This window comes from Choloepus didactylus, chromosome 27, assembly GCF_015220235.1.
Source record: "Choloepus didactylus isolate mChoDid1 chromosome 27, mChoDid1.pri, whole genome shotgun sequence".
Lineage (NCBI taxonomy): Eukaryota > Metazoa > Chordata > Mammalia > Pilosa > Megalonychidae > Choloepus > Choloepus didactylus.
In genome coordinates this window covers 11,187,613-11,200,988 of record NC_051333.1, presented here as the reverse complement: position 1 = coordinate 11,200,988, position 13,376 = coordinate 11,187,613, and the positions used below count along the sequence as shown (strand labels likewise).

Below are 13,376 nucleotides of genomic sequence, written 5' to 3'. Positions count from 1 at the left end.
GCTCTCTGCTCCTCCAGGCGCTCCTGCCAAGGCCCTTGCCACATTCCATGCCCTCTGACTCTGTGGTCTTTTTTCCTTAAAAAATAGGGGAAACAGCAAGAGCACATTGTTTTTCCCTCTGTGTGTTATTATAGAATATCAGCTCTTAAGAGGAAATTTTTCCATGTTTTAGACTAATATTTAGACAGTGTTTTTCTATTCACCAAGTGTTTCTATCTGTCCTTTATTTTTCGTCAAGCCCAGTGTTGTCACCATTGCCCTTTCATATTTGAGAAAATGGAGGCTCAGAGAGACTTCTCCCACCTCCAGGCTTATGAGGCCTGGACCTTGACAGACCTGGGCTGTTTTGTTTTCTGTCTCCTCACTACATGTACACAACCAGCCAGGGATAATGCTCCTTTTTATAGCTGGATGGGAAAGGCTAAGAAGTGGGGGGAGTCCCCTCACCCATGTCTGAGCCAGGACCGTGTCCTTAACCACTGTGGCCCGTGACGGACTCTCCTAACTCGCCCTCTGAGGCCTCGAGACTCCCTGTTCCGGTTTGCTGACACTGCCGGAATGCAGTATACCAGAAATGGGTTGGCTCTTACAGTGGGGATTTATTAGCTTACAAATTAACAGTTCTAAGGCCATGAAAATGTCCAAATTAAGGCATCAACAGATGATACCTTTTCTGAGGAAAGGCCGCTGGCGTCTGGTGTTCCTCTGTCAGAGGGCAAGGCAGCTGGTCCTTCTCTCCTGGGTTTTGTTGCTTTCAGCTCCTGGTTTCAGTGACTCTCTCTGCTCCTCCAGGAGCTTTCATCTAAGCTTTTCTGGGTGTTTCTCTCTGTGAGCTCTCTCCAGGTGTTTTCTTTCTCTGAGCTCTCTCAGCTTTTTTGTCTTTCATCCTCATAAAGGACTCCAGTAAAGGATTAAGACCCACCTTGAATTGGGTGGGTCACCTCTCAACTGAAACAACCTAATCAAAAGGTCCCACTCACAATAGCTCTGCACCCATGGGAATGGGTTAAAAAAACCTGTCCTTTTCTGGGATACTTAGCTTCAAACCACCACACTCCCCTTCCCAGCATTTCCCTGTGGAGTTAGTCCCTCAGACTGGGGGTCTTGGCCTCCCCCCCGCCCCGGAGAATGGTGATCCTAATGGTTTCTTCCCCACGGAGTGGTTGGGAGGGGTCGGTGAGGTCAGTGGTGTAAAGCCCTGGCACATAGCCAGCCCTCCCAACTTCGCTGCTTTCGTAGATAGAAAATTTTGCATCTCTGAAATCAGAGATTGCAAAAATTTTGGCAATCTTTGAGGCCTTAGAATCAGGGAAATTCGTCATCGTCAATCCTGTTGGTTTTGCCATTACCAAAGGCCCCACGGATCCTTGGAGGTGGAGCCAGGGTTTCCTTTAGTTCTGTCTGGCATAACATTCACTCCTTCTCACAAAGTTACTGAGCACCTTGGTGTATCCAGAACTGTTCCGGGATCAGGGATCTTGTAGGGGAGAGGGCAGTGGCTACATAATCATGTAAGCAGGTGGGTAATTACAAACCAAGGTGGTGTTGTCACAGAGAGCAGGGTATTCTTGAGAAAAATAGGACAGAGGTACTCTGCCGAGACTGGACTTGGTGCAGGGTGAAGAGCTCCCCAGGTGAGGCGAGAGTGGGTGGCTGGCTTCCAGGCAGAGGGAACAGCACATGCAGAGGCCTGTGCAGGAAGGAGCCGGCCTCCCTGGGGGAGCAGGGAGAAGCCCAGGTGGCTGCAGCAGGCAGAGCTCTGGTGAGGTGGGGTCAGTGCGGCTGGCTCCCAGGCTCTGGAGACCATGGGCGGGCGTCAGGGCGTCACATCTGGGCTTGCCCGGCTCATCCATTCACCTCTCAGAGAACAGGGCTGGGGCCCATGGCGGGTCTGGCTGGCTTGTGGCTCACTGTAGGGGAGAGCAGGAAAGACTCCTGTACATTGCTGAGCACCCCAAGTCGGGTGTTGTGGGTAGAGGAGGTCCCAGAGCACCCCAAACTACACTTCATTTAAACCGAGCTGCAGCACACAGCAGAGTGGCTGGTGGGATCCACGTGACGGCCCACTCTCAGGAGCAGGCTTGTAGTTTGGAAGGCCCCAGCCAGAAGCCTTCCTAACCATGATGATGGAAGCACTGTCGGGTCTCGTACCTCAACAGCAATCCCATTTTACAGAAAAGGAAACTGAGGCACAGAGAGTTAAATGACTTGTTCAAGGTCACATGACGAGTAGGTGGTGTCGTCAGGCCTGTACTCGGATTGTGTTCCCACCAGATGTAGTTTGTGATGATCTGGATATTGGCACTTCCATCCCCAGCTGCACTTGGGTGGCACCTACCCTCCTACCCCCACCCCCACCCTGCCTCGCATTCTCGTGTTCCTCCCACCCCGCAAATTCCCCTGTCCCCAGCCCACTCTGACCTGCCACCTCTCGCCTTGCTGTAGTCTCGGAGGAGCAGTGCCTGTATCAAATCTACATCGACGAGTTGTATGGAGGCCTTCAGCGACCCAGCGAGGACGAGAAGAAGAAGTGAGGCGGGGTCTGGGCATGGTGGCTTGGGGGTGGCAGGAGGGCTGTGGGCCCCACCAGGGCATGACCTCATTTGTCCTGCCCACCATTGTCTCCCCAGAGTCGAGGACAGTGGCAGCACACAGTAGGTGCTCAATTAGTGAATGTTTAGAGGAAGAAGCAGTGGCCAGAGGGCAAGGGTTTGCTGGAGGTTGTGTGTTACGGTTTTCTGCTTGTGGGGTGTTGGGATGTGCAGTTGGGGAGCACAGGCCCTGTGGTGAGACATCCCGGGATGAAATCTTGACTGTGAGGCCCAAGAGAGGACTTCCTTTTCTGAGCTTTGGTGTCCCGCTCTGTGAAATGGGGCCAGCGGGGGTCTCTTGCCTGGAGTCATGAGGATTGCAGGAGACTGAGCTGGTAAAGCACTTGTCCTGGTGCTAGTGTGTCAGGAGCTCACAGTCAGCAGTAGCTCGTGTCACTGTGGAGAGGGCCTTCGTGGAGCCTGTCCCTGTGGCCTAGCTGGGGACCCCTGGGGCCTTACCCTGGAGTGGTCTCCGGGGCAGGGACCTCCCCAACCCAACTTGCCATCTCCAAAGAGCGGCTTCTCTTCTCCATCCCGGTCTGGCTAGGCTCACTGTCCCCTCTGCCAGGGTTCACCTGCCCTCTTCCAAGGAAACTGTTTCAATGACCCCGACTCAGGGTCTGGGCACCTTCCTCGGGGACCCTTCCCAAAGGTTCTGGGGGCTTCCTCCTTGGTGGTTCTAAGCACACACTTATCTCCATCTGAAGATTTTTCGTGTGACTTGATGGAGCTTCTTGAAGACACTGATCCTTGCCCATTACAAGGCCTGGCCCTGGGGAGACCTCAGGGAATGTTGACTAAATTAATTCAGCCCTTCCCTGGACCCCAACTCTGTTCTGAGGAAAACTGGCGGCACATTATTGTGCAAGATAACTCTGGGCCCTGCCCTCACAGAATTCCTTGTCCAGTGGGGGAGATAGACCCATCCCCAGATAGTAATGACCTGGAGAGGGCAGGGCTGGGGAGCTCAGGGCAGCACTTGACCTGCCCGAGGTGCCAAGAAGGACTTTCTGGAAGAAGGGGCATTGGAGGTGGGACCTGGGAAAGGGGAGGCACTGGCAAGCAGGTGGGAGCAGAGGGCTCTAGGCTGAGGGGGGTGTATGCCTGGCCCAGAGGCGAGAGCTCGGTGCGTGGGGCCTTGGGGGGCAGTGCAGCAGCCTCCGGGGCGGGTGTCTGGGTTGCGACCTGTCCGCAGCCCTCTTCTCCGTGGCACGGCCCGGGCTGATGGGCTCCCCCGTCCCAGGCTGGCGGAGAAGAAGGCTTCCATCGGCTATACCTACGAGGACAGCACGGTGGCTGAGGTGGAGAAGGTGGCGGAGAAGCCGGAGGAGGAGGAGTCGCCGGCAGAGGAGGAGAGCAACTCGGACGAAGATGAGGTCATCCCCGACATCGGTGGGGTCCCCTCTCTGCCCTCCCCACCCCCAGTCCCAGGGCATCGTTTTTGTGTACAGTCCCTCACCCTCTGCGGGGCGCCCCGGGACTCCGCGCCCGGTCTCTCTTCCTCCCCTGCTTTGGGGCGCACCGGCCCTGCCTCCCCTTGGCCTCCTCCCCCCACCTCCGTCTCTAGCCCGTCTCTGTGTCTCTTTTTCTCCTTTTTAGGACATGGTTTTTGTGATATTATCCCCATCAGGGTTCTGGCTCTGTTCTCTTCTGCTTGGGTGGACCTCTCTCTGTCTTTCCTGCTCTCTCTGTTCTGGAAAACAAACCTCCATTCACTGACAGCCGTTGTCTGTTCCCTCCCCACGCCGCCATTCACCCCTCCCTAAACATCCACTGACCAGGCTGTCCATCTGTCTGTCTCTCTGTCTCTTGTCCCGTCCTGGCTCTCACTTAGCCATCATCTCCTTACTCGCCGTCAGGCAGAGCCGTAGCTTTGTCCGCCAGCCCGCCTTCCACTCCAGCATCCTGCATCCTGCCTCCTGTATCCAGCTCCTCAGTACGCGGGTGCCACACCCCTGCCTTCACCCACCAGAATCTTCAGGCCCCCACCCAACCGCCCCTGCTCCTTCCTCCCCACATCCACGCACCTCATTCATCCTCTCACTCTTCCACTTGACCCCTGCACCGTGCCCCACGCTGTCCCCCTGCCCCCCCACCTCACCCCGTCCTGGTCCACCAGCTGTTGTCCTCTCTCTCCTCTGGGCCGAGCCCTGTGCCAGCCTGGGGGAGATTGAGATGAGCCAGGCTTGATGCAGTCCCTCCCTGAAGATCCCTCCAGGCTGCTGGGCACCGCCTGCCCCCCTCCTAAGCCCTACCTTCACCCCACCTCCTGGGGCACTGACCCCCCTCCCCTGACCTCACATCTGGGCTTCGGACCCTGACGGCCTTTCTCTTGGTGCAGACGTGGAGGTGGATGTGGACGAGTTGAACCAGGAGCAGGTGGCAGATCTCAACAAACAGGCAACCACCTATGGCATGGCCGACGGCGACTTTGTCAGGTGGGGGCCTGCCCGCCGATGCCCTCCTCACCCCCTGGTCCCCTGGCCTCTCTTTATTGTTCCTGCTGCTAACAGCCCCCCTGCTCCTGGGCACTAGGTGCTTGGCCCCACACCAAAGTTCTCACACATGCAGGCTTGAGCCTGGGAGTGGGCACTTGTGGCCCCATTTCACCCGTGCAGAAACCGAGGCTGCACCCAGCTCAGCGTGAGCAGTGGCACCTCTCGGGCAGTAGCTTCCAGATCTGGGCCTGGTGGACAGCGACCCCTAGTGGAGGGCTTCGTTCCTCCGTCGCTCGCTCAGTAATTGCTGGTTGAGCCTACCCTGTGCCTCCCTGGGTGAGCTCTTTACTCACAAGCTCACAGAGCATGTCCTGCTAACAGGGCAGTGAGGCAGAAATTGAGGAAAGCCGCTTGGATTGTGGCACCCTCTGCTTAGAACCCTCCCACAGCTCCCACCACGCTCAGGAACCCACGGCCTCTCCTTGGCCCACAGGTTGAGTCTCCCGGGCTGTCCCCTGCCCTGCTCTGACCACCCAGCCCTGGGGTCTTCTTGCTCCTAGAGCACCTGAGGCTGCTTCCTGCCTCAGGGCTGCCCTGTCTGCTGTTCTCTGCCCACTGGTTCTGTCACCCCAGTGTCTCTTCAGCTGCCCCTTTCTGTGTGTGGCCTCCTTGCTTACCCTGTTGAAAACTGCAGCCTCTGCCCGTTTCCCAGCACATCTTTCTCCCTTCTGTGCCTCCCTTCTGTGTTAGATAGAGTATCACCATGTAACATACTGGGCACATTTTTTGCTTTCTTTATAGTCTTGTCTTCCTAGAGTATTAGCCCATGAGGGCAAGGATTTTTGAATCCCCAACACCTAAAATAGCACCTGACATACAGTAGTTGCTCATTAAGTCATTAGTAAATGAGCGAAAGTGACCCAGGAATGGTGCAGGGACCCTCAGCTCCTTTGATGACCCTGCCTGTGACCTGCTCACTCCTCCTCCCTGGTGAACACTCCACTGTGACCTTCACCCCACTCCCAGGATGCTCCGGAAAGACAAGGAGGAGGCAGAAGCCATCAAGCACGCCAAGGCCCTTGAGGAGGAGAAGGCCATGTACTCGGTGCGGGCTGGGCCGAGGGCTGGGGACATGGTGGCAGGGGCACACCTCAGGGAGAGCACAGCCCTCATCAGCCTGGCATCCCTCACCCCCAGGGCCGTCGCTCCCGGCGCCAGCGGAGAGAGTTCCGGGAAAAGCGGCTGAGGGGCCGCAAGATCAGCCCGCCCAGGTGGGGATGCTCCCCAAGCCCCTGCCCTGCCAGTGCCAGGCTCGAGGGCTCTGAGGAGGCTGGGAGTGGGGGGCAGGGCCCCAGGGCCCGGTCAGACTCCTTGGAGGCAGGCTTGCTGCTCGAGGAGAGTCACCCTGGTGAGGCCATGGATGGCCCGAGTAAAGGTTGGAGGGAGGAGTGGCCTTGCAGGGCATGTGGACCCCTGTCCTTGCGGGCCACTCGCCTCACCCTCCTCACACTCCCCTGGAGCCAGTGGGGAGGCTGGGTGGGCTGTTACCAGGAGGCGTCGAGAGTAGAGTTGAGGGACCTGGCCCCGGCCCAGGACCCCACCCCGGCTCTGCAGCTCCGCTGCTTCCTTCTGTCAGTTTTGGCAAATGACTGCCCAGCTCTGAGCATCAGTTTCCTCCTTTGGAAAATGGGGCACTGCCACATGCCAGAAGTGGGTGTCCTGCCCGAGAGGGTGGTGGGGAGAGCCCAGCCTGGGTTGGGAGGCCACCAGGAGAGCCTCCTCCTGCCTCAAGCATTCTGTCAAAGGAGAGCAGGAAGAGTGAGGGGCTGCCGGGGGGCTGGGGGGATGTGGTGCAGGTGCAGGGTTTGGAGAGCGCTTATTCAAGGGCACCGTGCTTCTCACCAGCACACCGGGCACGGGGTGTAGAGCGTGGAGGCACAGACTCTGGAGCCAGGCTGTCCGCTCTGAGTCGCGGCTCCTTCCCTGATGAGCTGTGTGACCGTGCGGGGCTTTACCTTTCTGGGCCTCCATTTCCTCAGCCTTGTGTGCAGATACTCTGGCCCCCATATTAGAGGCTCATTGTGAAGAGTCATTGAGTTAACCTATATTCAGCACTTAGTGCTTGGCACGTGGTAAGTTTAGGATGTTAGCTGCTTTAGTTTCCTTATCCTCGTAGTCATTATCAGCCAGTACCACACCTGGCAGAACTGGGGACAAGGAGCAGGAGGAGGGACGCTGCTGGTCTAAGGTCAGGAGGCCGAGCAGGACCGAGGCTGTGGAAGGAGGCCTTGTAGCTGAGGGTCAGGATGGGTCTGGGCGGTTGTTGGGGGAGGGGACCGAGGTTTGGGCTCTGGACAGATCCGAGGTGCAGTGGGCTGAGGCATTAGGGCAGGTGCTGTCACTGCCTGGTGTCCAGCCGTGGAGCCTCAGGTTGGGGGGCTGGACCCAGTTCCATGCCTGCCGAGATCCCAAGTCCCCACCTGTCCCCACCCCGTTCTCTCCATAGCTATGCCCGCCGAGACAGCCCCACCTACGACCCCTATAAGCGGTGAGTCCCCGGAGCCCCCTGAAGGAGGGCCGAGGTGGGGAGGCGGGTGGGAGGCTCCCTGCTCGGCCGTGTCAAGACATTAGATGGGGTGGTGTATTCTGGGGTGTCTCAGCACTCGGGTCTCAGCTGTGGGTCTGAATCATTTTCTGTTTTCCAGATTGTTCGCCTATTTTCCCATTTCTGTTTCTTTTCTCTCAATTTGAGCCTCTTTTTTTTTCTTATTTTTCTGATTTTAAATGTAATACATGATCAAACATGGCAGAAATCAAAAGTCCCCCGTAATCTCAACTCCCAGAGAAAGCAGGAGGAACCCGCCTGTGCATATGTCCTGGGTGCCAAGGTGGGCGGCCGCCAGGGCCGAGGGGCAGGCTGAGGGTGTCCATACCCCAGTCTCACCCCAGTTCCCCTCCTCCGAGCCCTGAGACCTTGGGAAGGGGGCTGGGCCTCTCTGAACCCCAGCTCCCTCTTCAGAATGGGGGTGAAGATACTGCCTGTCGGGGGGGGGCTGTTGTGAGCTTAGGGGACAGCACACGGGACTCGAGATAAAATGTCTGGCACAGATGAGAGCTCAGTGCATGGGAGCTGCTAGTAATATCAGGTGATTCCTTTGTCTTTTACAAAGATGGAATCGTACCACGTTTAATATATAATTTGCTTTTTCTCCCACTTGATATAGTGAGGAAAATGTTCCATGTTAAATCAATAGATTTACTCATCTCTCTTTTGATGCTTAATAAATTACTGAAATATAATCCACATACCTTTGCTCATCCATTTTTAATAGACACATCAAATCCACACAATTTTCTGGCATTTCCTTCCCCGGTTATTGTGAGATGGCTTGGTTGTCCTGAATCAAGTCCTTCTGCAAAGCTGGATCTCTGCTCTCTAGCTTTTGTCCGTGGGTGCTGGTTCTCCGGGCCCTGGCGCAGCCCTGTGCTTTGGGCCCTCTGGGAGGGCAGACTTGGGGCCCGGGTGGTTGAGCCGCCTCCTTCTTTCTCACTTATAGGTCGCCCTCGGAATCCAGCTCCGAGTCCCGCTCCCGCTCCCGCTCCCCGACCCCGGGCCGGGAGGAGAAGATCACCTTCATCACCAGCTTTGGGGGCAGCGACGAGGAGGCTGCTGCAGCAGCCGCGGCAGCAGCCGCCTCAGGGGCCGCCGCAGGGAAGCCCCCCCGCACCCCCCCAGCCCGGCGGCCCCGCTCCGGGACGTAATGCGGGCGCCCGGTCGGTAACGCTCACGCTGCCCGCCCTACGCCCCGGCCGCCGCGGGGGGGACCCGGGGCAGTGGGGGGCTGCGGCCCCGGGCTGCGCTGACCGGCCCCCTGTGCCCCGCCTGCAGCCGCCGCTCCTCCTCCTCCTCCTCCTCCTCGGCCTCGAGGACCTCCAGCTCCCACTCCAGCTCCCGCTCCAGTTCCCGCTCCCGCCGTGGCGGGGGCTACTACCGCTCGGGCCACCACGGGCGCTCCCGCTCCCGCTCCTGGTCCCGCTCCCGCTCCCGCTCCCGGCGCTATTCACGGTCCCACAGTCGTGGCCGTCGCCACTCGGGTGGGGGCTCCCGTGATGGGCACCGCTACTCCCGCTCGCCCACCCGGCGTGGTGGCTACGGGCCCCGGCGCAGAAGCAGGTGGGTGCGCGTGGGGTGGACCAGGGCTGGGCACGGGCTCTCATCTCAGGGAGGTGACACCCTGAAGGAGGAGGCATGGCCGCCACACCCAGAGACCCCCTAGTGAGAGGAGAGGCATGGGCTTGGCCCTTTCTCAGGGAGCCTGCCGGTGGGGGTGGAATCCAGCCACTGTTCTCAGGACTCAGGAGTCGGGAGGGGAGACCGCACATCTCTTCTTTTGGGACTGTGTTCTGATGAGTGGCTCAGTCTCCACAGTCGGGGGGCTCCCAGGCATAGATGCTCAGAGTGTTCTGTAGGTAGGTGCCATGAGGGACCCACGTTTGAGCAGAACACCAAGGGCACCCTTTGTGGGGAGAGGCGAGCACTGCCGACGGGTGAGAGAGTCCTTGGGGGCTGGAGCCGTCCCCTTCCCGTGCCCTTCTCTGAGGGGGTTGGGGTGAAGCATGGCTTGGGGGATGAGAACTCAGACTGCGGAGCAGACTTCCTGGGCCTGTGTTCTGGCCCCACTAGCGAACTCTTCGTACCTTGTTTCTCCAGCTGTACCATAATGATAATCGTAGCATCCCCTTCATCGGGTTGTGAGGGCGCAACAAGTGAATGCACGGAAAGTGCTTAGGACAGGACCTGGCACCTGCTCGGCGCCATCACTGACATCAGCACGATTATCTGTGTTGTGCTCCTGGACCACATGTCAGCAGCCTGCGGGCTGGGCAGGTCCAGCACGGGCCCAGTGGACACTGGGCACCTGGGAGCACACGTCCCCACTGATGGCGTCGTCGGCTGCGCAGCGGCAGGCCTAGGGTCGCCCCGTCTTCCAGTTTCTCAAGGGAAGTTGAGAGTCTGGATTTTTCAAGGACAATTCTTGTTTTCTCAATATTGACAACAAACTTGAATTATGTAAAAACCCAAGACAGCCTGAACAGAACCAGCCTGTGACCTGGGTTTGGCTTCCCACTTTGCAGGGGGTGGCCTGGCCCAGGGTGACGACAGGAGCAAAGCTGGGGGAGGCAGGTGGGGCCCTGGCCCACCTGGAATGGCAGCCTGAGAGCAAGCCTTGATAGAGAGCTGGGCATGGCATACAGAGGAGGCCCAGACCAGCCAGGGCCCACACTCCCAGAGTTCAGAGTTCACTTCCCAGAGGAGTCTGCACAGGGGCATCTAGTTGAGTGAGAAGTGAAGCTGGGTTAGGGGTGATGGGTGGTGCGAGGAGTCCATTCAGCGCGGCCATTCTGTTGTCCTGCCTGACCCATAGGCTGCTGACACTGATCCATAGCACAGCCCGGCCATCACAGGGCTGGACAAGATGGTGGTCTTGGGTCAGAGGCCTGAGGGAGGTGAGGGAGCAAGCTCCAGGGATTTCTGAGGGAGAGGAGTGAGAGGGGAGCCGAGAGTTACCCCTGGACTGCACAAACTGGCGATTCAGAGCTTGGGGAGGGGTGCGCCGGGGTGGGGGCCCCCCAGCCTCACAGCCCTCCTCCCACCTCCCTGCTGCACACCCAGGAGTCGCTCCCACTCGGGGGAGCGGTACAGGCGGGGCGGCCGGGGGCCCCGGCACCACAGCAGCAGCCGCAGCCGCAGCAGCTGGTCCCTCAGCCCGTCACGCAGTCGCAGCCTGACGCGGAGCCACAGCCGGAGTCACAGCCGCAGCCACAGCCACAGCCGCAGCCGCAGCCAGAGTCACTCACCGTCGCCCCCGAGGGAGAGGCTGGCCAGGCCGGCGGCGTCCCCTGCTGTGGGAGAGAAGCTGAAAAAGTGAGCAGGGGTACATCCTGGGGAAGAGGGTTGTGGACCTCAGGAGGCCCCATGGCCCCAGGTGAACTGCTAAATACATCCCTTTCTTTTTGAACGGACATGGCCTTACCCTGGGGGTCTGAGGGGACACGGCCCTGTCCTGGGGGATCCGAGGGCCATGACCTTGTCTGTCTGGCCTGAGGGCAACACTGAGGTTATGTGGGATGGGGTTGAGGGTGGCAACTGCCATTTCCTTCCCCCAACCAGGCCCTCTACCCCTCTCCCACCCAGGACTGAACCTGCTGCTGGTAAAGAGACAGGAGCTGCCAAAGTCAGTAAGAATTTGGAACTCGCCCGTCTAACTCCCGCCAGCAGCAGTGCCCGAGAGCTGGGCCCGGTGGGCCTGCAGGGGGGCCCGGGTGGGCTGGGAGAGCTAGCCCCAGGGGTCACGGGGGGCCTGGGAGGGGTCCACTCCCTTGAGAACGCTGCCCCATCCCCTCCTTGCCTTACATCAGGGCTTCAGCTGTCCTGAGCATCCAGACTGTTGTGGCAAGAGTCCACAGCTGCCCCTGCTCCCCATACTTGCCCCACAGAGTCCCAAGTCTTGGATGAGGTGGGTGGTTGAAGCTCCGGAAACCCACCCCCTCTCCTGTCTTTTCTCCCCCTTCCCCAGCCCAAGCTGACGCCGCAGGAGAAGCTGAAGCTAAGGATGCAGAAGGCACTGAACAGGCAGTGTATGTCCCACCATCTGTCCCTCTAGCTCTTCCCAGCTCCTGTTCCTCTGTCGGTGGGAGCAAGCAGCAGGCCCAGCCTGGCCTTGGGGGCTCTGCCCTCCCCTAGCAGAGGCCAGAGCAGGGGAGGAGACCCTTTGGGGAGGAGTGGGTTTGCGTCCACCTCTGCTGCCCCCACCCCAAGGGCCTTGGACAGGCTGGTTGACTTCTCTGAGCTCAGCTGCTTCGTCTGGGAAGTGGGGCTCTCATGGGTACCCCCTGAGCCACCGTGTCCCTTCCTCCCTCCAGTCAAGGCAGATAAGAAAGCGGCTCAGGAGAAGATGATTCAGCAGGAGCACGAGCGGCAGGTGAGGGGTGGGTGTGAGGGGGTGGGGATCGGGTGGGTGCAGGACCAGGCCCCATCCTCACAGCCAGCTCGCCCACAGGAGCGGGAAGATGAGCTTCGTGCCATGGCCCGCAAGATCCGGATGAAGTAAGAGTGTCCCACCCCCTCTGTCAATGGCCACCACCTCCTCCCTCATGGGACCCCCTGCCCCGTACTCACTGCCACCCCCACTGCCCGGCTCCCCCTTAGGGCCCTGCCCAAGCCCTCACCTGGCCTTCAGGGTTGTGCCTGGCCGCCTCCCTCGATTTCCTGTCTCCATTCCCAACCACCATCTCCTCCCAGTTCTTCCGGCCTCCAAACTCACTCTGCCTTACAGACTCTTCCTCGGGTACCCGCCTGCTTCCCTCCCTCGCTTCACTTGGGAGGTGTCCTCTCTGACCGTCCTAGAGCAAAGCCCCCAAACCTCCTTCCTTGAGCCCCGCTTTATTTTTCTTCATAGCACTAACCTCCCCTGGCATTGTTTTTCCTATTTGTTCAGTTGTTATTTGTGCCCCCCACTGGCTGGCTGTGGTGTCCCTGCTGGGTCTGCAGCACCTAGAACGCTTAGCTGGTGCTCAGTAAATGTTTGCTGAATGGCTGGAAGCCAGTCCTGAGGCAGGTTCAGGCCGTGCTGGGGGGCGGGAGCTTTCCCCTTCCCTTCCGCTTTCTCTTCATCTGCAGTGTTGGCTGGCAGTCGGGGCGTAGGGCCCGGAGGCAGATAGACTAGGGGTCCGTTCCTAGCCCTGCCTCTCTGCCGGTGTGGCCTGGGTGGTTCCTCACCCTGTGGGAGCCACAGCAATACTCAGTGAAGCAGGGATGGTTTGCAGTGTGGCTTCACGAGCAGCCTGGGGTCAGTTCCTGTGAGGCCACAGCCCACCTGGCGTCGCGGGCAGCACTGGAGGCCTTGGCACTCGGTGGTGGGTGAGGAGGCGAGTTGGACAGTGCAGAGGCCCTGCAGCCCATTGGCTGCCTCTGGTTCCACCCCACACTTGCTGCAAGTCCTTGGACAAGCGGCTTACCCTCTCCTACCGCTGGAGGTGGCACTTGCCCCGGTGATTGTGTGGAGGGTTTCACGGGCTCCTGCTGTGAGGCTCTCAACCAGGCCTGTGGGAAGGCTTGATGCCCGGGAGCTGCTGTCGTTAACAGTCGTTTTTGGTGTGCCCGTTGCATGTCAGGCATCAGGATGCCACATGTTTAGATCAGGAGTGGAGGAGCAGGAGGCCAGCGGCCTGGTGGTGGGATCTCCTGGCTCTGCCACACCCAGCTGTCGGCCTCAGTTTATTCATCTTCTAAATGGGGATGGAAGAGTTTTACTACCTCATAAGCTGGGCGGATTCTGCAAGATCA

General features: G+C 59.2%; 1 protein-coding gene across 1 annotated transcript in view; it reads left to right on the top strand.

Moving 5' to 3' along the window:
* LOC119521642 (CLK4 associating serine/arginine rich protein) overlaps positions 1-13,376 on the top strand; it is a 33,843-nt gene that overhangs the window by 19,230 nt on the left and 1,237 nt on the right. Inside the window, 14 exon segments of the mRNA XM_037820124.1 lie at positions 2,446-2,530; positions 3,835-3,983; positions 4,933-5,029; positions 6,056-6,134; positions 6,227-6,300; positions 7,536-7,577; positions 8,587-8,746; positions 8,748-8,803; positions 8,919-9,203; positions 10,704-10,955; positions 11,226-11,265; positions 11,608-11,668; positions 11,954-12,012; positions 12,091-12,137. Coding sequence (XP_037676052.1) covers positions 2,446-2,530; positions 3,835-3,983; positions 4,933-5,029; positions 6,056-6,134; positions 6,227-6,300; positions 7,536-7,577; positions 8,587-8,746; positions 8,748-8,803; positions 8,919-9,203; positions 10,704-10,955; positions 11,226-11,265; positions 11,608-11,668; positions 11,954-12,012; positions 12,091-12,137 — 1,486 coding nt within the window.